We start from the raw sequence: 27,218 nt of genomic DNA, 5'->3' as shown, positions 1-27,218 counted from the left end.
AATCTAGGTAACTGCTAATTGCAGGCTTTATCTCTCTGCCAAGTGCGGAGTATCACCGTCTGTTCGCTCTGGCTCCCTGAAGAGTCAGCAACCACATGATGCTGCACCTCATCTGGGGACACAGAGGAAGTCTCGTGCAAGTCTGCATTTCATTTGCTTTACCATAATAGAAGTGTTATTCTATAACAACGAAAAAAAGCACAAACAAAGAACAACCACCTCAGGACACCACTCACAAACTAAAAGTCTAGGGGCAGATGGACACGGGAAAAAAAAAAAAAAAAAAAGATAAAGACCCTGGTTCTTACACAAGCATGTCAAAAGCAAGGCTAGGAAGCCATTTTGCTAACCCAATGTATGCCAATACATCTCTCATATTCCTGAAGGTTAGATATGACTGAAAATGCTAAAGTCTTCTCCCCAGGTTTACCAGAATTTAGTCCAAATAATTTTGAAAACTGAACCCAGCTGCTATGGTCCTTACCAAATGTCCAGTCTCCTGAACGTCAGCATGGGTACCTGTCTGTTGGAGGCAGACCTGGGCTGGTGCACCTAGAGGGGATGGGCAAAGTCGATCAGCTGCACTGACACTGCACCATGGACCACTAGTACAGAGCAATATGCGGTGCTAACTGCAGCTCTGCTATACCAGCTCTGCTGCCTTGAAGTGCAACTGCAGGAGTTACAGGCCCTGGTGACTTGCTTTTAAGCGCTTCTGTAAGCTACTGTACACAGTGAGGCAGTTGCACAATAAAGAAAACACTTTCCCACAACACCACATTAAAGCCCAGGCAAGAACCATGAATTGAGCCCCAGAGATGCAGAGTTCAGTCCTCAGACTTTAAAATCCCTCTACTCCTACATTAAAGAGTGGTTGCTTTTGTCCCAAGAGGCTGTTTTCCGCTCTATACTGTTCATGTGCCCAGCAGAAAATCTGTCAGCAGAGTTTCATGTGTTGGGGCTGAGGCTTCAGGACTGCATTTCTGATCTGAGGGGTTCATGAAGATTACGAGCAGAGAATGCACAAGATGAGAATCTGTCAAACGACAGGTATGTTCATGGTAACAGAGACAGAGCACCGTGAAGGATGAAGGTGCAGAGGAGGCATGTTTAGAGGTCCGTGTCTTGCTACATGCTTTACCAGGTGGCAGCCACCAAACCACATTTGAGATACTGATCTGCTAAGCCCTCTCAGTACTCACCACAGCACAGCACAGGTCAGACAGTGGCTGGCCCTGAAGAAAGTGAAAAAAGGAGCCACTGGGGGGAAAAGAGAAGCAGAGAAGCTGTTCCTTCCCTAAGTCTTACAAACAGCTGGAAAAGATCTTGTTTCAGTCATTTCTGAAAGAGAAAAAAAGTATGATCATTTGGATGGAAAAATAAATGTGCTAGCAGATGAAAAGATTTGTTCAGGCTATTGAACATCCATGTAATGAAGGTGATGGAAACATGAACTGGAAAGAGAGATAAGAAAAATTAGGCCTGCAACTTGTTTTACCTGCCATCAGCTTTGAAGAGGTCCTGAAAAACACTTCCAGCTTCTATCAGTCCCTGATAAGAGCTTGGCAAAGTGCATATAATGAGCTGGAAGGTGCCCAGACTGGTGCCCTGCCCAGACTCAGAGGCAGGTAACAGTCTGTCTCAAACAGACAGCAACGTAACAGCTTTTTCCTCACTGTCCCATATTGGAGGATGTCACGGCAAAATAAACACAGGGATGAGACATGATGAGGAAGGACCTCATTTCCTTGTTAACAGCTCTACATTCAAATCCTCTCTGGCTCCAGAAATTAGCTGTCTGAGCACTACGGAAAGAAAAAATAAGCACAGCCTGGTGGATTTTTCTTTAAAAACCTACAAAAACTACAAGTATTTACAGACCACAATAAATTTATGGAGAAGACTGCAGTGGTAGATGGATATATTGCCCTTTACACCCTCAATACTTTAAACAAAACTCTGTGCCTACAGTTTGGTATGGCTGCCTTGAATTTAACTTGTGTGAAAAAGGTGGTGGGTTTGGGGATTTTTTTGTTTTGTTTATAGAGCTGCTCTTGAAATAAAATTGTATAGGATGCAATTCTGCATCCTTTTCCCTTCACTGAACCTGTTGGCAGGTGTAGGAAATCGTAGGAATTAGAGGACCAAATCTGACCTTGCCGAAATCAAGCACCCACTGTGCCAAGCCTGTGGATGTTTGGAGAAACAGCTCCTCTTCTGAATCACGTTATCCCTGTCAGTCTTGGGTAGAAAATGATTTCCAGCCAGTAGCCCACAGCAGACGATAATAACGGATGAAAAATTGCCAAGCTATCATTTACAGCAGGTGCCAGAAATGAAGTACGGGAGAATTCTGCACGCACAGCACATTGGTGGGAGAACCAAGAAGGAACAGCATCACTCCAGCCCGCTCCGTGGCGGCGGCAGCACAGCGGGAACAGCTCATTTAGCAGAGGACTCTGTTTCATCAAGCTGGTAACCCTGTGCTGAGCCTTGGGCAGGAAGCAGACTTTGCTCACGAAGAGGCAAATGATGAGTGTACTGAAGTGCCATAAATCCCGTGATGGCAGAGCTTGAAGCAATTCGAGCCTTCATGCAAAATTAGGCCTCGTGACTGCACCTAGAGGCAGGTAATTGAAACATCAGTACATCTAGGAGTGACTGTGGGAGTGCCATAAAAAGGAGACTTTGGGGGCAGGCAGAAAAAGCTCACAGGCAACTAGTGCCTGGGTAGAGGTGACTGCTGACCAGTTTGTGGATCCCAAGCCAGTGGCTCCTTGCGGCCCTGCAAAGTAGATCCCACATGGCCGCACCAAGAGCAAGGGTCGGCAGCTCAATGGGGTGCTGCACTTTGCAGTGTGTCTATATCTTCTCATATCCTCTCTGCACTCCAGCTGCAACAGCATGTTCTTCCCCACATCTCGTTGATCGTCTTGCCGAGCTACGCTGCAAGCTTGCTCAGGCCAGACGTCCTTTCTGCAGTGTTCTCCTCAGGAACAAGGGGAGTTCAGCAGGACATGCTTTGCCTCCACCATGCATTTTCCTGCAAGAAATTCTGGTCATTTAGCCACAGATAAGACAGCATGTTGGTAAACTAGCCATGTAGGGTTATCCCTTCTTTGAAGATGGGGATGCTGAGGCACAGGACTTGGAAACACAAGTGTGCAGCCTTAACGGTCACTGGTTTCCCATCGCTCAGTCCTGAGATACTTTGGATACCACTGTGATAGCTTCAGCTGCTAAGGAAACAAATCTCTTTCCATGCACCTTACTCACACTGTGTCACTCAATTCCTCATCTGAGTGAGAGGGATTATGTCGGCGGTTACACCGTTATCTTAAAGCAAAGCCAGGACTTCTCCGTCTTTCTCTAACACAAAACTCCATCATCTACTTAACGTTTTCTGAGAGTTTAGTGAGGCGTTTTACAAGATGTGCAGCCTCTCAAGAAATGAGGACTAAAAGGTGAGCTTCCCACAGGGAATAGCTTTGTGTTCTGCTGTGGGGCACCAAGAGCTGTGTGGAGAAATCTTTTGGCTGCTGCAGCATCCTGTGAAGGTTCTTCCCCTATGCAGGCTAACTAAGAAGCACCTGTGGCTCGTTACACTGGGAAAGTTGCATTGAAACAGGTGCTGTAGCACTCAGCCAATCACTCTGGGAGATGGATGGTCAAGTGACCAATAGCCTTGACCCATCTAGCAGACCACATGACTCCTGACTATTTAAGGCAGGGCGTTTACTCCTAAGGCTGAGGCATTTCCTCCTGAGCCTTGGAGGAGTGTGGGCCTTCCTTAGAGTAGAGCCTGAAGCTTTCGCATTAGAACATTGGTCTGCTTGGAGCCGCCTGAAGCCTTCCAGCTGTGACAGAGCTGCTCCCTATCAATGTAGGCATTTCTTAGTGCCAAATTTGATTATATTTGAGCAGTTCCAGAAAAACAGTGGAGGTTTGCATTGTTTGTACCTAGGAGTAGTAATAGAAGCGCCCAAACACAGAAATGTCCTTGAAATCTGGATCTGGTCTTATCTCATTTCTATCGTAAAATCAGGGAAAAACCTTTAAAACACACAGACACACACTCTCTCTCTCTCTCTGTGCATTTTTTAAAACATGGAATAAAAACCTTACCTGGAAATATATTCTTCAATAAAACCACAAAATTTCTCCAAACACATAGTTTGGTTGTGATCTTTTATTTTCCATGGAAAAGTAAAAAAGATCAAAACTGTTTTCAGCTAAACAATAGTTGAGATGTTTGGAAAGATTTGACAAAGCTGTGCAAACACCTGAACATGAACAGCTCTCATTTTTATGTCAAATGCTTGCCTTGTTCATTTTCCACTGGAAAAATAAATTATACTTTGGCTAATACGCCTAGTGCTTTGGTAGGAGGTTTAAAGCTTTAGAAATTTCCCAGAGAAGCTACAGCTTCCGAGAGGAAGCTCTTGGCCCATTTTTTTCCTAAAGCAAAGGAATGGCCCACTGGAATCTCACTGGTCCCACACATCCCCAAAGAAGCCTTAAGGAGAACCCTGGAGCAGCTGTGGACGGGACATGGTGCACACAAGACTTGCACAACTCCTGCCATCCAGATCGGTGCAGCATTCAGCCACAAAGCCTTGCCTGGGAGAGACTGAAACGTGCCACCGGTTCAGCCAGCAAAGGAGGGTGACTGCAGAGCCCTGAGGCCCGTCACACCGGGCATTTTAGGCAGGTCTCGCTGTGTGACGAAGGAAAACCACAGACTGGTATGTTTGGACTGAACACCTGCTAAGGATCACCCCAAAAGTGCTGGTGGACCCTTGCATGGAAGGATCCAGGCACCCTCCTCACACTAGCCAAAAGGCCAGTCACTGTCATTCCAGGAATGAGTGGCCTTCCCAGTGTGAAGAGACGTGCAGCACACCATTTCTTTGAGGATCAGTGCTACTGGCTACAGGCTGCTTTTTCAGAAGTGTTGGAATTTTGTGTGCCAGCCCTTACACATAAAAATTACCTGCTGAAGAGCTGGTGGTGCCCCACCGCAGGAGACAGGGAAGCAGCTAGCATGCATTGAATCTGGTTTTCACATGCAGCTTCTAGGGATAACCAAGGCTATTATGATCCTGCATTCCCAAATGATCCCTTAAAAAAGTTTTTTGAAACTATGGCTCAACCGCTATTAAGTAAAATCTACTCCCGTGCAACTAGCCAAGGAGCTCCTTTGCCAAAGGGCATTTACCACAAAGCACATAACAAGTTTGCTGCAAGAATGACAAGAAGGAGACCTACCTTCGTCTTTGTTTTTTGTTTACATGCTTCTGTTAGTACCCAGGGAAGTTTAACTTGGGGCTGGGAGACATGGCATGGTCCAGTCCTCAGGTTTCAGCACTGCTCTGGCCATCCATCACCCTGCAACTTCTCCTCAGCAATTCGGTCCTGAGGCATTAAACTGTCACAGCTCACTAAGAAATTAGACTTGATGACACCTAAGCAGATTCATTAATGCATTAAGCACATGCAATCTGATTGGTTCCTTTTTTTAGGCGTTCGGCAAGTGGTGTGCAAACAAACCTGGAGGATGAGGTTCTCGGGGAGGGCAGGCAGCTTGGCAGTGCTCTTGCTTAAAGTAAGGGAAAGAAAGTGCCGGCTCCACAAAGCCACACGAGAAGAATTTACAACCTACTGCTTGCTTTGAGACAGCAAAAGACAGAAGGTGGCATCAGTTGCTTCTGCATTCTGGAAAGATGATGCAGTTTCCATACGTGTCATAGCACACAGGGCAATTCAGCTGTAAAGGCAACATGGCACTAATCATGACCAAAGCAAATCCCAAGGGACCGACCGTTCCTTGCATGTGGACTGAATGACACAAACCGTCTCTAGATTAATCTTCAGGACTGTACAGGGAATATTCTTCTCATCCCTAACGACGTGGCTGCTGCCTGTGCAGCTGCACTGACCTACAACCTTTGTCATTCGCTGCTCCTCCATCCTCACAACACAGCCTAACCAACGAGGCCACCAAACCAAACCAGTGGGAAGGCAGGCAGTTGCTGATGTCAGGCACGCATCGTCACTGTTAATTCTGTCATGTCCCATAACACACACCAGAGGTCACAGGTGGTGAGACTCAAACATCTGTCCTTCCCAGGGACTCCCATTTCATTACTGATAAATAACAGCTATTGGCCTTGTCGTTCGGTAGAGTTCAGTTTTGCAGGACACTTGAATACATTATGGTTGGCTCATATGTGACTTGTGTGGGCAGCTTGCCCGTCGTACTTTCACTTTGGGCTGTGATCTCATTAGACCTCACAAATTAAGCAGGACCAGACTGGAGGAAAATCCTGAAGCGCAACAGGACACAGGACATGCAATTCTGTAAGAAACACACTGCTAGGAAATACTACTATAGGAGCAATTCAGTAAGACATTTTGTGTATGACTGCAAAATGAGTCTCCTTTGGGGGGTGGAAGGGGAAGGATATGAGAAAGCAGTAAAATCCAGACCAGTATGGTCTATACATTAAGCATACCTATAGTTAGGTACAGAAATTTTATCCCTGATCAAACAGGGTGCAGCTATCTGTATGACACTCAAGTAAACTTCCCCTGAGGCACTCACCACATGCATTGCCACTCCTCTGCACGGGGACTGTAAAGCACCTTTACAGCAGAGGATAATGCAGCAGTTCCCTGCATGGCACAAGAGTGGCCGTACGCTGGGTCAGGCTGAGGGTCTGCCTTGCCCATAGCTGTCCTCTGCAGCTGGATGAAAGGTGACACCAGTCAGGCACATAGTGGTACTTGACCTCCTCTCCAAGTTACTCTGATTTACTAGAACTAATGCTCTTGGCTATGTTTCTAAAATAAACACAAATGTCAGCCTATGGTTCTGGAGAACCTAGCAAGAACAAAATAACACACATGCACCTTAGTGCTTATTCCTTCCTCCAGTATCCAGGGAGTCTGCACAGCCCGACACTCCATCTGTCCCACTGTCATAGAGTAATTCCCAGTTCTCTTCTAGGCTTTGCACGTATGGATGGAAAGTCCTCATGCGCCACTTCTCCAGGAAAAGGACACCTAGGTTGCCACCAAAGAAAGTGAGGCAACCAGACTCCAGAACCCCTACTGATGATTTCCTCAATTTTGTTTTGAAAATCTCTTTCACTCTTTCTCAACACCTATTTAATTCTACTGCTGAACATTTTAAGAGATAAGAGGTTTTGCTAAAGTTTTAACTTAGCTGCTGGTTCAGGTAATGGCTGATAAAGCTCTTGAGTTATAAAGTAAAACAGTATCTATTGATACAGATATTTGTTTAGAAAAACAAGCTTTGGTTGAAATGTTTGTGAAAAAATTAGCTGACAAATATAGCTCATTTTGCTCTCTGCAAACCAATACTGACTTTTATGCAGAAACTGATTATTAGCAAATATTTTCCAAATAGCTCACAGAAGCAACATTCAGCTGAGTAATTGTTCTTGGAACAATTCACCACACTGCTGCCTCTCAGCTCGTGGCACATCGGCAAGTGGGTGCCCAAGCCATATGGCATTGTTTCTGCTTCTTAAGTAATTGAAGCGGGCAAAAAAAAAAAAACCAGAAACAAAATGAACCCTAAATTACAGCTGCTTTTCAGTTTGAATTTTGAGCGAACAATTATACATACTAAAATTTTTCTATCCTTGTGGTTTCTGAATCTTTCACTGGACAAACCAGTATCTGCAATGGCAACCACAATGCAGCTTTTCCCAGAAGGTATCACAACACGATCAGGCATTTTATTCACAAAAATACAAACCAATCTTTCTTCGACTGATTCAGCCTGCTCTATCAGTTTTTCATCGTAAGACTCTGAGCAAGTCTGAAGTTCTGGACAAAGCGGTCATTTGCTGCAAAAGAAAGTATAGCTGGATCAAAGCATATATTTTTATGAGTGTGTCCAATGAGACAGATGTTCAGGGGTTCTGCAGCTGCTTGGGTAACACTGGAGAAGGCATTTCTGTTTTACGTGCACCCAACGTGCAGAAGGACATGAGACCACGCAGTTTCACAGCTTCAAACTCCCACAAGCTTCCCCTGGCACCGAGCCCACCTGCGGAAGCGGGATTTGAAGACCCCAGAGACGACTCAATATGAGTTAGCTGCAGGAATCTCGTTTATTGCGCAGTTCTTATTGCTTATATAGACAACTTTTGTCAGTCATCTTGAGACCACACCTTTTCTACAGCATTATTGGATGATGCATATGCTTGTCGTGTTTAACAGGCTATTTCAAAAAACACCCGCCTAGCGAAGCTCTGCTCTAAGCAAACACTACTCCCTTATCATACTGCATAGTTTTCTTATCCTCTACTTCAAGGGCATTCCGCCCCTGAGGCCTAACTTCCCAGCTCCCGTCTTTATTCACACAGGGTTTTCTTCGTGCAGTCTCTTCAAAGATCCACACTCCAACACCCACCCTCTGCTACCTCCACAGGGCAACTCTTCTGCACATGGCCAGGTCAGGGCACACGAGCCCCAGACAGCTGCGTACCTCAGTGGCAGTGATGAAGGAGTAAACTGATGCCTGTCTTTCACCCAGCTGAAGCATTGCACTTGCCACTACTGAAGGACAGCTGTAGGAGTGCAAACCGTATGGAGCTGGAAAGTAGCAGTGACAACTTTCAGCTCATCATTGTGCTACTTGGGATTTGCTTTGACACAGCAGGAGGTTACATGAAGATAGACCGGATCCTGATTAGGAGGCAGCATCACCATGTGACCAACCCATTACATTTTGGGGAAGGGAAAGGCAGAAGAGGAAGAAACACCAGGCTGCAGTGTGGTTTGCCTGGTCATCACAAAAGCTTTCCAACACGTCTAACATACCAGCAGTCTCCTGATCGATATGATAACTGCAAAACCTCCAGAATCCTGCCTGGCACTTAAAAAGTGAAATACATTCCAGTGCACAACCCCCTACCTCCTCTTTTCAAGTAGGAGTCAATGTCTTACCCTGTTTCACATCTGGCCATCACTTTGTATTTTTTTTTAAGCTGTGTCATTAAGAGCTTTATGTAGAAAATTGATTTAAAGAGAGTCTGCATGACTCCACTGAGCGCGAGGTAAAAGACCCTTGACAGCTCAGGGCTGGTTCATTTGCTTTGTTTCCTCCACTAGCTGAAGTTTCAAGGAGGGGTCCTAGGGAGTGCAAAGGATCTGAACAGAGATGGGGCTGAAAACCAGACCCCTTGAGGATCTTCAGTTCTTGTCCAATTCATAACTTTCCCAACAGCTCCCATCGAGCACTCTGAAGCAGGGATCAGGGCTGGGTTCATGCCCTCCGTCAGGATGACATGTTGTATCTGCCATGGCAGGGCTCTTGTGCCTTGCTCTCAAACACCAGGCCTGGGACTGTCAGACGAGACTCTGGACAAGCTGAGGCGACCCAGGCCCCATCCCACCTGTCAGTTCACACGCTCCTGTTTAAGCACACTTTGCCCCTCACCTTTGTGAAACGGGCCAGTTCCATCAGCCGCAGCTTTATTCCTCTTGCACACCTCTGCCCAGTTTTCAGCCAGCTGATTTTGCAGCCCCTGGCAGCCACGCAAGCAATAGCTGAAGAAAGCTGCGAGCCATAGAGGACCTGTTCCTCCTGAAGGACTGCAGCCCATGGAGAATATCTACGCTGGGACAGGGGAAAAGTCTGAGGAGGAAGGAGCAGCACAGAGGAGCCGTTCTGGGCTGACCGCAGCCTCCATCCCCCTGCGCCGCCCCATCAAGGGTGACAGGGGAGGCAGAGGGGTCAGGAGTGAAGGGGTGAAGTTCAGGCTGGGACAAAGGGGAGGGGAATGGTGCTGGTTTATTTTGTTTCTCACCATCTAAATCTCTTTTAACTGGCAAAAATTAAATCCATTTGCTCTGGGTCAGGTCTGTTTTGCCCTTGATGGTAGTTGATATGGGATCTCCCTGTCTTTCTCACAGCCCACGAACTTTTTACCGTCTGATTTTCTCCCTCACTGTTTCATTGAGGAGGGGAAGCGAGAGAGTGGCTGGGTGAGCAGCTGGCCAAGGTCAGCCATCAGGGGTGATATTGCCACAATGGCACTGTAGTGACAGAGGAGATGAAAAACGTAGGATCTCCATGCAAGCTCTGAGAAAACGTGAGGTGACCAGACTCCACAAAACCTACTCTAATTGCTAGGAGACAGCTCAGACGCAAAGGCAATAGGCACCAGTATAAAACACTATGACAACTCTTAAAGGCCCCCTTGGGCAACACTTGGAAAGCAAGGGAAGATATCTGCAGCTGTTTTAATGCTTCTCATCGCTTGAGGCTGTATTCCTATTTGTAAAAGGAAATTACAGGGCAGCATTTGAGTTCTCCCTAAGGCACACATCAGAGTCAAACTTGCACAGTCACTCATTTTTGCTTCCCTCCCCGCCTCTAATGAACAAGGATTTCTTGTACATGCATACACCTCCCTTCTGCTCCGTCAGCCTTTCCTCTCTTCACATCCTGAGCTGGATTGTTCCCCATGAAATCATGCTTTAAACCCTTTTAGAGTACAGAAACGCAGAATGCTGCAGTTAAGATAGATGGAGAAGATGAAGCCCCCCCCTAAGCCTCCCCTCTCTTCAAGATATTACAGCACTATCATGCAAAACAGCATGAAATGCTGTTTTCTAAACAACACTGTTTATTTGGCTCTGGCAAGTGAGAGGTGATAACCAAAGGAAGGATTAGCAAAGAGAGGGATGCCGAGAGGAACAAGAGCAGGCGTTTTTAGGAGATGCTAATCCAGCAACCAAAAGCATCAAGCTGACTGGAGAGGTTAATGGGAGGAAGATTTGTACAGGAGAATCCACTCTAATCTAATCCTTCAACAGCCATAATGCGATGACACTTGGAGCCCCACTCAGCAAGCCCTATTTTTGATGTTCAGAGCATTTCTTAGCAGATACAACTAAGGTGCTGATCTTAAATCTTCAGGAGAAAATAAATCTTTGTCCTCAAAGTTAGAGATGATTACCTTGTGTGATCAGTCATTACCTTGTGTGATCAGTCATTCCCTCTGCTGAGTGACACAGTAACATCAGCTCCTGTATGTTCAGCTTACAGCTCCTCAGCGTTCTATGCTGAACTCCCTCTGGCAGTTTGCTAGCTCTCAACAACCTCAGCAGATGGCACCTGAGACTCTCCTGGGCCTCCAGGACCTCAGCTACTCTCTCCACCAGGTTCTTCTCTCCTCCGGCACATCAGTGGCATCTCGGTATCAGACTCTCTCCAAAGGGCAGCTTCTGCAATGTATTTAGCCTCATAGTTCAGTCTAGAGCAGCAGTTTCAACTGTGGCAAACACCATGCTGCAACCAGCACTGCCTTCAAGAGATTGGTGGAGAGATCAAGGGGGAAATACAGCCTTTACAGAGGAACTAGTGGAGGCATTTATTTACAACAGCTTTATGCAGTGACCCCCTGAGGAACGTAATGACTGCCCAGAAATACGGCTATCCCTGCCCTAACCTCAGCATTTCGCTCTGATCCCCTCCCCTTTTCACACTAGCCCCTGCCAGCAGGGAGAGGGCTAAGCGTGGACAACAAAGCAACATCACCAGATTTCAGGACTGGCACGCCAGCCAGCACTTCAGACCATCTGCGTATTCAGCCTGTTCGCCAATAAATCAGGCTTGGTTCTCTTGGGAGGTGCTTTTTGAAGCCACGGGAACTAAAAGTACACTTAACAATTGATGAAAGCTGAGATTCTGCACACACTAGCAAAGCTACACACACCAGAGAAACACACTGTGCAAATTAATTGGGACACATAGACTATGCTTACTTAACTCTCTTTTCTACAGACATCTCACAATGAGTTGAATGGCATCCTTTATGGTCCCTGAGTGCATTATTCTGCATATTTCCAAAAGTACTATCACTGCTTTACTTAAAAAGTCATCATCAAGTTCTTTCTTTTTTTTTCTGTCATTCCAGCAATTTAAGAACATTGCAACAGCCTTCCCCACAGAAGAGGCAGACTGATGTGGTGCGAGACAAAGACCCAAAAGCCACTTTCAAAGGAGCAGGCGCTGAGGTTTTCCTGTGTGATGAACCACAAAGGCCTGGGGACAGATCCCAGGCAGCGCAGAAGGAGGTGGGATACTACAGCAGTTTGGCATTAGCTGCTTTTCCCCACCTTTTTGCAAAGCAAGCAACAGTTTGGAGCGGCGGACTGAAAGATGAGATGAAAAACCTGCCTCGATGGTTATTGTGTCTCTTCCAGTCCCCAAAAGCTGTATTCCCCATTCTGAGGGTATTTTAGGTGTTTCACTGCCTGGTCCCCACAACCCCCCTTCCCAGAAACCCCAGGTTTAGCTGGGGGCAGGAAACATTGCTTCGATCTGATTACAGGAACTTCTGACTTGAGGCAGCTAAAAGAGTCATCGGTTCCAGAAGCAACCTGACCTTTGGCTCCCTTTCCAAGATAGTGTGGATTATAGCTCTGTTATCAACAAATCAATTTTTAAATGCTGGACTACGACCAGTCCCAGGAGCACCACTGCTTCCTGGAGTGGTTCTGAACAACGTAAAGAACTGAGAGCATCGTGTCTGGTGAGTGGCTCTGGAGAGGATTTCACTTGCACTGCTGCCTGCTGCACTACCTCTCAGCAGCTCTCCTCGGCAGGACCAAGTGGGAAACAAAATTCTCAGAGTGAAAACTGAATTTAAGATGAATGAATTCAATGGACTTGAATTCAAAAAAAGAAAACACACACAAAACCCAAAACCAACCAAAAAACCAAAACTAACATAATTGGGGATTGTTTTATGAGAACCTAAAGGAGATTACATGAAAATATGAAATTAAGTTCAAAACCAATCAATTCCAAATAAAAAGTCAGCAGTTCTGCTAGGAGACTAATATAAAATCCTTCAGGCTCTCCCCAATAAAAACAGCCAAAACACTTGGGAGTTTCTCTTCAGTTTTTCCCTCCCTTGTCGTTCACTGCACTCTCTCCGTTTTTTGTGCATCAAACTATTAGTCTGCTCAAAATTCATTTCTTCTTCTGCCAATGTATCATTTCCAAGTCGACTTGAAATTTCATTTCCAACTTCAAGCTTCCAGAAAAGGAAAGTATTCCCGACACCACTTCTGAACCAGAAGCGACCTTACATCCGTAACAATATGCACTTCCCCTGACAGACAGACAGACTGAAAGGAGATCATCCATGAAGAGCAGTGAGGACCACCACGGTTCTGAACCATGGGGCAGAGACAAGGGTGGCCTTGCCAGGGGAAGCAGGAAGAGGATGTTAATCAGCCCTCCAGCGTGTGCAGGCTGGTTCCCTACCTGCAATGTTTTGGAAGCACTAAGAAGGACCTGGATGCCACCTAGTGCTGTTCCACTCAGGCTTCAATTGTACAGAAATGCAAACACTCATTCTCCCAGTCTTTTACAGGTTCCGCACATCATGCATCAGGCTGGCTTATCACCATTCCAGCAGGTCACCTTTGGAAGATCCAGGGATGTGCAGCCAAAGCCTCTGTGCTCTCAGGAGCACACGGGGTGCCGAGCAGATGGTTGCATTTCTTCTGCTTGCAGTTCCTGGCAGTGGTCATCATGGCACTAATATACGTTAGAAAAAAACATCTAGAATAAGCAAAGATCGGCAAACTAAGTTGGAATTTATGGTACTTGGTGGGGGACAGAGGAGAGGACAACCTCCGGAAGCACCAGTCAAGCTCCAAAATTGTTATCAGACTCTTCCACGAAGCAGCAGCAAGTGCAGGTTTCGGTGCCTTGCAAAGAGAGTCTTCCATGGAATTACCTTAGTCAGAGAGCAGTTTTTATTTACAGAGAGAGGGAAAATCCCTTCCTCTAAACATGAAAATATTTCGCTGGAAATGAGGAGGCTGTAGAAAAGGAATTGTCACTTTGAAACTCCTTTATTTAAAGGACAAGTCGTTTGCAAAGTCTGAAGCATCCACCAGAGTTCATGCTTTCCAGAACAGCCTTCCCTTTGTCCTGTTAGTTTCCTGCACTAAAACGTACCCCTTTTCCAAATCTTTAATCGTATCTGCAAACTCTATTTCAGCTATACACCTTGCTTTGAGAAGCCTGAACGCACAATGAAGCATCAGAGAACCTCAGGTTTGGAGAGGACCCAAGCTCCTTCCTACCTACAAGTGCTGGAAGCCAGTCAGCTGAAACAGTGACCACAAAGACCCGTGTTCCTACGTTCCCTGAGTTCACACCATGAGATTTGTTGCATTGATTTGATTACAGGAACTTCTGACTTGAGGCAGCTGAAAGGGTCATCGATTCCTGAACCAGACAATCTGTGTGGTGGATCAGGATCACTGGAAGGGAGCCGGAATGTGGTATGCCAGTGCTTGTGGGGGGGGAATGCACTAGCAAGATCGCGCAGTCTTGTGAATTAGCAAGGGATCAAGGTGTCATGCTGGGTTGCAGACAGAGCACAGGGGTTGTTGAGTGGTTGGTTACTGTGGAAACATCTGAGCATCATCAGGGGGCTCCAGGTACCTCATCAGGGACCCAACTCAAATGCCTCTATATGAATGCCTGCAGCTTGGGCAATAAACAAGAGGAGCTGGAGATGCTTGTGAGCCTGCAGCGCTATGACCTGATCAACATCACAGAAACATGGTGGAATGACTCCTGCAATTGGTGTGTTGGACTAGAGGGGTATAAACTGTTCAGGAAGGACAGGCAGGGGAGACGAGGAGGACGTGTTGCCCTCTATGTCAAGGAACAGCTAGAACGCATGGAGCTCCACCTGGCAAGTGATGATGATAGAAGTGAGTGCCTGTGAGCCAGGGTGAAAGGAAGGGTAGGAGACTTTACAGTGGGAGTGTGCTACAGACCACCCAATCAGGAGGACCAAGTGGATGAGGCCCTACATAGGCAGATAGGAGTTGCTGCTCGTTCCCAAGCCCTGGTCCTCATGGGGGATTTTAACCACCCTGATATCAGTTGGAAAAAGAACGCGGCGGCAGACAAGCAATCCAGGGGATTCCTGGAATGCATTAATGATAACTTCCTTATCCAAGTGATAGAGGAACCAACGAGGAAAGGTGCCATGTTAGACCTCGTTCTCATCAATAGGGAAGGGTTGGTAGGTAATGTTGAACTCATGGGTAGCCTTGGCTGCAGTGACCATGAGATGGTGGAGTTTGAGATCCTAAGGGCAGCTAAGAGGGGGAAGCTCAGCAAGCTTGAAACCCTTGATTTCAGAAGAGCTGACTTTCGCCGCTTCAGGAACCTCCTTGTTAGTGTGCCATGGGATGAAGGACTGGGAGCCCAAGATTGCTGGTTGACTTTCAAGGATCATCTCCTCCAAGTTCAAAGGCATTGCATCCCTAAAAGGAAGAAATCAGGCAAAAACACCGGGAGACCTATATGGATAAACAAAGAACTTTTGGCTAAAATCAAATACAAAAGGGAATTGCACAAAGCTTGGAAGCAGGGACTGGTAACCTGGGATGAGTACAAGGAAGTTGCTCGTGTACTCAGAGACCAGGTTAGAAAAAGCTAAGGCCCTGACAGAGTCAAATCTGGCCAGCGATATTAGAAATAACAGAAAAGGATTTTATAGGTATGTGAGAGAAAAAAGAAAACGAAGAGAGAATGTGGGGCCTCTCTGGAAGGATACGGGTGACCTGGTTGCTGAGGACATGGAGAAGGCTGAAATTTTCAACAACTTTTTTGCCTCAGTCTTCACTGGCAACCACTCAAACCACACCACCCAAATCACAGAGGATATTGGCTGGGTCTGGGAGAGTGAAGAACCACCCAGGGTAGGAGTAGATCAGGTCTGGGAGAGTGAAGAACCACCCAGGGTAGGAGTAGATCAGGTCTGGGAACACCTAGAGAATCTGAGGGTGCACAAGTCCATGAGACCTGATGAGATACATCCACGGGTCCTGAAGGAACTGGCGGCTGAAGTTGCTAGGCCACTAGCCATCATATTAGTTATATGGCTTTGGGTGGTGCTGGTTCATCTTTGTAGGATGGTAATCAAGTCTGCTCTTGCCAGTGGTTTAAATTGAAACACCACTAAGTTTAACCTTGCCACCTCACTCCACAGAATGTGGGGGAAATGTGGAATCATCTTACTCCAAGCAAAGAGAGGAGAAGAGAACTTGAGTGAGCTTACAGACTCTCTGACATGTAAACGCCTAATCCAAAAGCAATATTACTCTAACGAACAAACTTGCCTCCAGGTTAGCCTCTGTTTTCAAAGGGCTTTACTACTAAAAGTATAAATCTCTGAAATTTGGATCTGGGAAAGATGTAGGAGGGTGAGGAGGGAAGGCACTGAGGGAGATGAGCCTGATATTTCTAAGGAAAATGCTTTTAGAAGGAACTGATGTGAGCTAACAAACAGCTGGCCTGAAACTTTGAGACACAGGCCACCGGTTGGACTTAATTTGAGGATATAGTAGTTGAAGGTGCTCATTGTGACTGCTTCTGTACCCAAGGCTTAAGTGGTGGGCATCTAGAGCCTTTCCTAGAGTCCTTCATAGCAGAGATCTTATGTGCCATGAAAACCTGCTTTCAGAAGAGAAGCAGCAGCCAGTTGTTGCCTGCTTTTTCTCGTGCTAGCCCCCGCAGCATTACTGCTGTCAGCTAATTTGTGTTCATACAGCATTAGCACCCAGAGGCCCCTCAGGGTGAGGACCTCTTTGCTCGAGGTGCTCTGCAGATCTCTGCATGGGCTGAGGATCTGATAGTTTCAGGGTCTTCTTCAAAGTGCCTCAAGAAGGAGCGGAAACCTTTCAGTGCTTTTGGTTGAGGCTGGGTTATGCTCAAGGCAAAGGTGCGTCAGTGTACTTGGCTCCTTCTGGTCTCATTGCGTCCAGCAGTCACAGGAGCCCACAGAGCAATCGATCACCCACCTTTGGGGAACAACTGCCCTTGACCACAGCTCCAATGGAGACTGTCGTAGCACTCTGTAGGAGCAAACTTGTGTACAGTACCCAAATAACCGTGGTGTACAGCACACCACCTTGTTAGAGCTGGAATGAGGGATTGTTCAAGTGCTTTTTAAAGGAGCTAATGAGGTTTGGCATTCAGATCAGCTTATTCCTAACTCTCGATTTGCTGCCCTGGGTGAGCTGCTGCTTGTGCTAACTCTTGTTTCATGGTTGAGCAGCCCTACTCTACTAAGAAGCAGCTGTTGCAGGAGCTTTGGATAGGGGCATTGGACTTTTAAGGTCTTCAAAATGAAAGCTGAGGGCAGAAATTGTCAAAAGAGCATCATGGGAGTGACGCTTTTCACATTACGTCTTTTGTCTGTGCTCCTGCCATGCACAGTAAATATTTGAGGAAGCAAGTTTGCTGGTTCAGAAATTCCTCAAAAGAGTAAGTTCAGCGGTAAGAGAAAACAGACTTTGCCTGTGTAATCTCGCTTGGATCATTGTGCAGGAAGATACAGGAGCACTTCTTGTGAGCTGGGTGTTTAACCTAAGCAGCTTTGACACCAAGAACTTAGAAATGTGGGGCCTGGGGCAACTGTCCGGTTCCACTGGGTGATGGTGTTTTACTCTACATAAAAACTTCATGCTACAGACGCACTATGGCCCTGTAAGCTGAAATCCCCTGGTCAAAAAAGTCCTAAACAATGGTCATCACTCCAATTTCCTTTTAGCCTAACAACAAGCCTCTGGCTGGTGAGATCCTGGGTTCAACCTCCACAGTGGCTCCGATTCTGACGAGCTCTGTAGGGTTGTTGGCATTGGCACGTTTCACATAATGCCACTGTATGTTTGCTGTGCTGGAAGCCACAAGAGAAATAGCTTGTTAGTTGGGAAAGAAAGCAATGATAGCATTAAATAATCTCTGATTTTATTTACTGGGTGCTAATGACCCAAAGAAGCTGAAAATCCCAGAGGATGCATTTGCTTTTGATTAACCCAGTGTAAGGATGACAAGGAGTACAGTTACTGTCTGCTGAAACATCACCAGGGCCTGGAGCTGTTCAAATGCAGCTGTGTTCCATTTTTTCCTCTTCAGAAAGCCATTTTCTAACACTTTTTTTCACTCAGCAGAGAACCACTGTGCTCCTCTGCACAGAGAAAGGCGCCAGCTTATTTTCCATGCTCCTATCAGCAGTGTCAGAAGATGCCAGCAAATTGCTCTGCCATTATTGTTCCAGTTACAGTGGTTTTAGCGCAAGGGAGAAAGGGGTGGCCCTACGTAGCTGTACATTTGAGGGTTCCCATATCATGTAGCTGGCCTGAATTCAGGCAATGAAGCCTTTGGGGGCGATGGAGGTGCCATAAATAACGCCCTTCCTAATTACGCTTTGTAGCATGCTAGCACTGAGGTAGGACAGCCTGGCAGAGGACCAAAACTGAGGCATGGAGAGCCTGGCTTTGTGTTACAGGGTAAGTCAGTGCAGAGGCAGCCTGCTCTCTTAGCTACATGATACACTCGTTTCTGGTACTTACTGCTTTCTCTTGGGCATTTTTACTGCCTTAAGCAATGGGGCATGCTCAGCTTCATTTAGGAGGTGATTTTAACAAGCCAAAATTGCCAGTGGTATATTTCTTAGATGTTCATCCTGTGCAATGAGATCAAAGAAAATATATCTTAATCCCTGCTTTATGCCCTAGTCTCGCTCACAATGATAGTCCCATTCCTTGTTTTAAAGTACACGATCCAAATAGATCTACGTTTGTATTTTCAAGGGTGTTTAGTGCCTGCCTTTCATTGATAGTAATGGGAATTAGTCTCTAAAAACTCTCTAAGCACCTTCATTCCTTGACTGTCTCTGTGAATTTATCTAGACTACTAAAAAGGATGAAAGCCAGAAGTGGGCTAACTGTCTCAGCTAACTCCAGCCTTTCTGAAATCACTTGCTTTATTCCAGATGAACGTTTTGACAGCTTTTGAGCAGAGTTAAATCTCTTGGGCATGGGTGCAGCATTTGCTGATGTGAGCATGGCAATTTCTGGAGAGCTGACATTGCTAAATATGGGTTATGCTGTAGCCTCAGGCTTTCCGAGGAAGTGCTATAGGAACCTCAGCAACACTACAAATGCAGGCAATTTAGCTACAGCGGCGTTGTTTCAACTGTTTTTCTCTTTCCTCTCCCAACAGGTGGCAGATTTGGAAGCATTTACCTTGCAGTTGAGGCATTTCTACGGAAAAAATCTTGCAGACTGGTGGAAAGTGCTAGAGACAGGAGGTACACACCAGTCTCCAGTATTGTTAGCCCGGTGCTCCCCCTTAAATCCAAGTACATTTGTATTAAAAAGGAGCGAACTATTCTACTCCCCATGTTTTCAGTTGTTGCTGGGGCAAGCCCAGTGCGACATTACAGCTCTTTGTTATCAAATGTGTGAGATGATGCTCCTGCTGCAGCGGCAGTGCCGAGTTCAGTGGGAACAACTCCAATGCACTGTGCCGGATCCAGCAGCAGTGGGTGTGGTGAGAGACTTGCCTCTGCTGCCGTGCCCATCCAGCCACGGGGAGAGCAGCTGCTGCGCTGGAGTTGTGTTTCCCCCGTTATGCCGACAGTGGTATTCCTCCAGTGTTTGGACTTTATGGCCATGATTTTTGACAGAATGTGGAAAATGCAGAGCTTGACTATATTTTTAGGTTGTCTTAACACCACCTGCCTTGAGCGGTTTCGTACTCAGGAACCCCTGTAGGCAGGACGATGCCAGCGATGGGTGGCTGTCACTTGCACTAGCTGTATTCTTTCTGCCTGCAGGTTCCTGACACTGCAGAAGAACCCACCGGCAGGGGTATCAGGCCCAAGGACCAGCAGCACATCAAGTAGTCTCTCATGTGCAAAGAGCCCGTTGTTCCCTCTGCCATGGCAACACAAGATGATTTTGCAGCAGGTAAAGGGCTGCAGCAGACTGGTGACTTCGTCAGCCAGGGCTTGTTGCAATCCTGTTCCTGCAGCCTTTGCCAGGAGGACGTTCCCCTGCAGCAGCAGTGCTGGTGCCCAGGAATGCTGGTTGGCGCATGGAGGCAGAACGTGTACAAAAGCTGCATTCAAAGTGCCGATCACAAGACCCTGGAGATGCTGGCAAGTGCAGCAGCTGTTCTTTCTGCTGTACAAGTGAGGGCCCAGCCTTGGAGAGGCTGGGCAATGGGGAAGATATTGGCCTGGACAAGGGGCAGGGAACACACTGCGTACAATCTTGAATTTTCAGGAACCGCCGAGATGAGAAATTTTTTGAGGCAGGCCAAGTTTATGGTTATGGGTGTCTCTGCAGTAAAGAAAGCGGGGAATCAACCCCTGTAACCGTGAAGCAGACCAGACGAGAAGGTTTGGTTGAATAATTTGCATCCTACAAATACACTAATAACTAAGCCCAATGACCACTGGGTATACTTTATGCAGACTGCAAACCTTTTGGTTATAACACCTGGTGATTAATTGTTTGTGCCCTAGTACTTTCTTTGCTGAGAAGAGAAATAAAAACAAAGAAACAAAACCAAAAAAAAACCCAACCCAAAATGGAGTGAAATTACAGAAACAAAGGACTTGGAAACTCGCTTTGGAAAGCATCTATTTATTAGACATTGTCAAATTCTAGAGACCATTGTGGGTTGTTTACCCTTTGAAAAGTGAGGAAGGAAATCCTGCAGTTGTGGGTGGGCAACTAGCAAAACATATGCAGAACACATGCAAACATATGCAAAGGAATAGACTGTTGTGATGTCACAGTGCCGGAATGCAAGCACCTCCCCAGGCAACTGCAGAGTGAGGTGAAACAGACCTTGCAGAGACCAGTGACCAGGTCACTACTGGTGTCTCAGTCTCTTATGGAAAAGGGGTGTCTGTTCTTTCCTCTCTCTCAAATGCTGCGAATTTGAGTCATTTGTACTGTCCTTATTTTAAAGCTAAGTGTCACGCTCCAGTTGCTGTCTACTGTGGGAGCATTCCCAAATTCAAAACCAGATACACAGCTCTGCGAGGTGGAAGCATCGGTTTGATCTTGCAGTTTTGTGACAGCAGTTGGACCACTGAAAAAGGTGAGGATGGAAAGGGGTTGAATATGCAATGGTGGCCCCAGCCAAATGAAAAAAAAAAATTTCAGGGAGAAATGGTCCTTGGAGGTCAGTCCTCATATGCTGGGTCTGTGTCAGAGTAGGTGTCTGACAGGAGAGCTCCAGATGATCCTGCCCTCCTCCAGTAGTGCACATGGCATCACATCTCTCTATCATTAGTTCATTATGCTTCCTCCTAGCCAAATCACTACTACTGTCAGCCCAGACAGGGACTGTAGCCCAACTGGCCATAAATTGGGCATGGTAATGAGATGAGGTCTGTTTCTGTCCTCGCTATCAATGTGTGGCCTTGTCATAGGTAAATTCCAAGTTCTTCCACTGCTTGCCCATCAGATCTGACCTTGAAGATGGGATGGTGCTGTAGAAACACTGGCAAGGTCTGTGTGTTTGCTGAGATGTCTTTAAGCTTTCCAGAAATACTGGTAGCACTACATGGGTCTTTATTGGTAGTCTTCACAGAATTCAAGGCCTGAAATGGGAATTTGTTTCCTCCTCTTACCAGTGAGGCCTTCAACCTCTCTCTCGGCTTGCTAGCTCAAGGTTGTTCAGAAGAATTAAACTGATGCTAGTTTTATGAAAAATAAAAAAACACTGATCTTCCGAAGGATAAAAAAAAACCCACCTTGAATGCCTCACTCATTAGATGGGTTGACTGTAAAGATATGAGGTCAGCTAACTCAATTCTTCCCTTTTACTTGGTCTACAGCTTCTTCTCAGTCCATATCAACAACTCAGATGAAGAAACAGTCGAGTTTATGAGATGTGGATGAAGCTGGGAAACTGCCATCTCTCCCCTGGATGACTGGGTCAGCAAGGCAAGTGTGCACAGCCTTGGCACTGGGGATGAAGGGGATCTCTCCCACCTTTCTCACCAAGCATGCCTAAACTTCTCGTGGCATCAAGGAGGAAGGCCGGATGCTCAAGCCGAGCACTCTGTTCTACTATTTCCAGGCTTCCCTGCTGTCCTTGCGTTGCAGTGGTGAGAATGGGAAGAAGTCACTGGGAGCGGCTTTGATTCCCCCTATCCCCAAGCCTGCAAGACCGTCTGAGGAGGAGGTTCCTGGCAGCACTGCAGTGCCTCTCCCAAGCTCTCAGCCCCTGATTTTCCAAGAGGTCCTGGAGATGAGGTAAGCCAAGTTTGTCCAATATGCCATTCAGCTTGCAATTCTTGTCTTCTGAGATTACTTTTTACAGTCAGCTCTCCAATATATTTAGGCAAACTTCTGTGCTTTCACCATGTTGCATATCTGTGATGATGTAGCACAATGTCAAAACCAACATCATGCACTCTTAAGAGCTGGGACAGTGGCAGGGAGGAGGAGGCAGAAGTTCAGAGGACCTTAAAAGCAGGTCCTCTGCTGGGCTCTGATACGGATTCACTGTAATCTTTGTGGTGCCATTTGGGAACTGTATTGCATGGATCTGAATACAGCGTTTGATTTTGTGTGTGACCTTGGACTGCCAATATCTGTACCTGCACGAATATATCAGTGCAGATATTGGCTATCGTATAGCTGTCTGCAAATTCAGATGCCGCTTCTGAAAACGTCAGTTGTAATTCTCCGTGTCTGGGCTTTCAGGGTGAAATGACAGCCCAGATAAATCTCTGTTTACAGATGCCTAATCCTATAGATGTGTAATATTTACACATGGTTTTAAGATCAACGGGCAAGGTGCTAGAGAACAGTCATAGGGCTGTAACTGATTGAAAGATATTTGCTTGGATATGTGTGGGGAAATCTAGCTGTCAGCCTTATCCTAGTTATAACAATAAATAAGGAGTCATAGAAATGAAGTTCCAATCTAAAAGCTTCAGCATGGCTTTTGAAGTGCAATCTGAATATATTTACCTAACAGCTGAGTTGGAAAAACCCTTTTTCTTCTTGGAACAACAGAGAGGTGTAATAATCTTCTCATGAGATAGCAGTGGTATTACTATGCTGTCATTGGCTGAAGTCAGGACTAGGCAAAGGTAGGCTTCTGCAGCAGCATAAGGGTAGTTTCGCTCACTGCAGACTTAGGACTGACTTAACATTTCTTGCTGATTCAGAAAGGATGTATGTAACAGCGAGAGCCACTTAGCTCTAAAAGGAGAGACAGCTGAATTGGATAGTTAAGGCCCAAACTGAAGAATGACTCTGGTGTTTCAGCTGGAGCTTGATGAGCTCTGTGTGACTCCAGCAACTGAAAGTTTAATGGCAATTAATCAGCTTTGCCTATTGTTGGTTTTATGGGTTGCGTTTCCTCCTTTGTCAGAAAGACCTTGCTAAGAAAGTCTGCCTACCTTAATGCTACTTCCCCTTCACTTTCTATCTCCTCATATATTCTTTTATCCTCAATTTTCTTAAGGCCAAGATCAGGCAGCAGAAGCAAAGAGAAGACCAGTAAATCTCCAGGTAGGTACAGGGCATGCCTGCCCTAAAGTGAACATAGGAATCCTGACCCGTGGGTGGCACTGGGAAAGTTCAGTCGAAAACCATCCTGTAACTTTTTTCAATTCCTTGATGGGCTCAGAGGGTGCCCCCAAACTCAGTCACTGGGAAAGTGCTCTGGTGATCCAGTGAAAATGATTCCAGCATTGAGTTACGAATGGCAGGAGCTGCAGGGGTACCTTGGGCCACCGGAAATGCACAGCAGGAAAAGAATACGTTCCTCTACCTCGTGCTCGTGCCTTTTATCTCCCTGCATGCTCTCTAATGTCACAAAGATTAGAGAAAAACAAGGTGCTTCACATGAAATGAGAAATGTTCCCACACCTTCCTCCTACACCTGAAGGTGAAAACCTTCCCTTGGAGCTGTTTCTGAACCAAACCCGTGGAGATAGGAGGCAGATTTATCAACATTGCCTATTTTGGCACTGGGAAAAATAGTGAAACCTTGTGTGATAGGAAGTCACAGAATCATAGAATGGTTTGGGTTGGAAGGGACCTCAAAGATCATCTAGTTCCAACCCCCCTGTCATGGGCAGGGACACCCTCCACTACACCAGGTTGCTCAACACCTCATCCAACCTGGCCTTGAACACTTCCAGGGATGGGGCAGTCACAACTTCTCTGGAAAACCTGTTCCAGTGCCTCACCATCCTCACAGTGAAAATTTTTTTCCTTATATCGAATCTCAATCTCCTCTCTTTCAGTTTAAAGCCATTACCCCTTGTCCTATCACTACATACCCTTGTAAAAAGTCCCCCTCCAGCTTTCCTGTAGGCCCCCTTCAGGTACTGGAAGACTGCTATAAGTCTTCCAGTCCTTGTGAATTTTTCGTTTAGAGAGAAAGAGCCTTAAAAAAGGAGCCAGCCCGTGCAGGATCTGAGTCTTCCATCTTCTTAAAACATAGGCCTAAATTAAATGCTGAGTAATGAACTGAGGCTTCCTTTTTGCAACTCCTTTACCTCAAACCACACATGCTAGGTTTATTATTACAAATTTCTTCCCCTACTCTATCTGCACATGTCAGTATTGCAAACTGAGGCTAGAGTAAGAAATGCTACAGGCTTCTCCCCCCTCCCTTCCTTGCATGATCTCTAGCAATGAGTTCTGCAAGACAAAATGCAGTGCGTGGTGTATCTGTGTCAGCCAATGCTTTTGAGTTGAAAACCTCAAAGGCACTGTTGCTGTCCCTTTGCCATTCGTGGGCTTGGAGTGATAGGGGAGATGAGAATTTAACAAATAATTTTGCTGATGCAGAAAAGAGGATAAGATCCACTGGTCCCTCAGCTGAGTATAGTGGGCATGCCCCAAAGGACTGGTTCCTTTAGTGCTGAGATGCCGCTCAGATGCGGAATGCAACCAAGGAGAAGCATTGCTGAGTAAGTAAGGTGATATTTTTGGTGGATACACTCTGGACTAGAAATGAGCTATATCGTTAAACCATCTCTCTCTTTTATTATCGACTTGACTATTCCACTGGGAAAAAGATCCTGATTTAAGAAAGTTAGTCCTTTTTTACTGCTTTGCTCTCACATGATTTTAACCTCTGTGAAGCCATGTAAGGAATGATTAGTTCTCTGAGTTTTAACAGCTCTGTTGGAGAATATTTCAGAATGAGCTGCACTGTGCTATTCCCATTAAGGAAATGAACCTTTAGTGAGGCTGCCCAGAAAGTGGGCTGATCAGCTACAATTTAGAGTGAAACCCCTCGGGGAACATGAATTCTAGCTTCAAGAACGCAATACTGTTTTTTGTAACACTCTAGCAATCCTAAGCTTTCTTTAAAGGCTCTGGCAAAGAGGAGGAAGGCTATGAAATATATGAAATATAGCTATTAAAAACCAAGAGTTTTTTTAGTAACTAGGAAAAAGAGGATGTTTACTAACATCAAAATGCATAGGAACAGATAAGAGCCTTTTCGGCAAGGGCAATCTCCATCTCTCTGCTCTTTATCAAACACAGCTGCTCACCAGAAGCCAAGGGCTGAGGCCTTTATAATGCAGTAGGTTTGTGTCTGATGGCCAACAGAGCAATGCCAGTGCCAGATGGTAGTGCCCCATCTGTTTGGACAGGTCATATGTTCCTTGCTGTTCTAAAGCCCAATCTATATCCGTGTCTTATCAGAGCTCCAGACTCTGCAACCTGTCTTGCCTGTTCTCCAGCATCGCATTAGTGGTGGTGTGAAGTCTGCCGGACGTTTGTGTGAACCTGTGCCACCATTAACAGGCCTCCCACACAGTTTGGACAAGGACACGGATCGTCTCATGAGCCCTTGCCTTTTGAGTGACGATGAGCCGAAGGACAGCAATGGAAGGGTAAGCGCTAAGGACAGGGGTGAGCTTCCTTTCAGTGACTGTTCAGTGCTCAGCATGCAATGTCACTGAAAATCATGACCTTCCTCTCTTGGGGAGCACATTTTCTTGGGAATACATGCTCCAGAGCAATTGCTTGAGTATTTTCCCTGGTGTAGACATCACTGGTTGGGAGATGGTGCTAAGGTTATGCAAGAAACATTCTTTATGTATGAAGGCCAGTTTAGAGCAGATCTGAATGGCAGAGCACGTTACACATCAGTGAGTACGTGCAAAGTGTGTGCTCGGAAGCACAGCAGCAAAGATTATAGTGTTGAGCGTAAGCAAGGCTGCAAAATAAAATGGGAGAGCTTGCTTTTCCTTGGTTACCTTTCTTGCTGTATCTCACAGCCCTCTCATTCTGGATTTCTCTATTCATTAAGACGAACGTTTCTCAAACTTGTTGTCACATGAGTCCTTTTTCGCACTCCTGTGCTCTCAGAGAGCAGCCGAGTCGTTCGGAAGCAAGGAAGTGAGAAGCGGCTGCAATTACTAGCCGTGAGTGTTAAGAAACAGCCAGTTACCTCTCACTGCTGGTTACTGCAGAGGAGTTTTGTTCCCCTGCCCAGGCCTGCAGGAACTGAACTGCCCGTTCACTGGTAACGTGAGCTCTTCATACGTCTTAGAGCACTCCTGCGAGTCTCTTGGCTCAAGGAGGGCTTCCTGACGTAGGTTGAGAAACTGTCTTGGACCAGGGAAAGGTTATGGCAATGAAGTGTTACATGTCACTGGGTGTAATAGTACACCAAGGCGAGGAAAGGAGGAATTCTTCTGAAACTATTGGGATGTGTATGGAGCTGCATTAAAGTCTATGACACTCCACCACTGTACTCCTGATGAGGGGTTGTGTATCGTTTGTGTATCTTTATTTATGCTCCCTAACATATTTCCATTGCAACTAGGTCCGTGTTATCTTGTCCAAGTCAGCTCGGAAGAAGATAGAGCAGCATCGAATGAGAATGATGGAGCTTTTGCGTATAGAGAGGGAGAAAGAGAGAGAGAAGTCCTTGCAGAGTGTCGACTCTGAGGATGCAGGCAAAAAAAGTAAGTGGTTGCTATAGTTGTGGGCCTTTTTTTTTTTTTTTACTTGCTTGCTATCTGCCTAGTGTTGCAAATGTCTGAAATCAGACTGGAAGGCTGTTACACATGCATCTGACTGGAAATTTGAATAGGATTTGTTTCCTCTTTCCAAAGAAAAATACAGAGGCATGAATTGTCTTTCCTGTGGCACACACTGATTCTGTCACAGAGTATCACCTTCCTCCCTTCTCCTATCAAGTCTTTCAGACTGGATGATTCTGTCTTGCTAACTACATTGGGGCTTCAGGCTCTCTAACTGAGAGTAGCCCCCGAGAAAAGTGAATGGATGAGTCCAAAAGAATGCTTTTCAACCAAGGTGCAACCTGAAAGGCACAC

General features: G+C 46.1%; 1 protein-coding gene across 1 annotated transcript in view; it reads left to right on the top strand.

Annotated features, from left to right (window-relative positions):
- Positions 1 to 18,351: 18,351 nt before the first annotated feature.
- LOC147529293 (TOG array regulator of axonemal microtubules protein 2-like) overlaps positions 18,352 to 27,218 on the top strand; it is a 28,415-nt gene continuing 19,548 nt past the window's right edge. The window contains exons 1-4 of the mRNA XM_086626331.1: positions 18,352 to 18,378; positions 19,094 to 19,181; positions 26,245 to 26,300; positions 26,705 to 26,846. Of these exons, the coding sequence (XP_086482457.1) occupies positions 18,352 to 18,378; positions 19,094 to 19,181; positions 26,245 to 26,300; positions 26,705 to 26,846 (313 nt within the window). The remainder of the gene's footprint in view (positions 18,379 to 19,093; positions 19,182 to 26,244; positions 26,301 to 26,704; positions 26,847 to 27,218) is intronic.

Source organism: Tauraco erythrolophus, chromosome 2 (assembly GCF_009769465.1).
Source record: "Tauraco erythrolophus isolate bTauEry1 chromosome 2, bTauEry1.pri, whole genome shotgun sequence".
Lineage (NCBI taxonomy): Eukaryota > Metazoa > Chordata > Aves > Musophagiformes > Musophagidae > Tauraco > Tauraco erythrolophus.
This window is presented reverse-complemented; position numbering and strand designations above follow the sequence as displayed.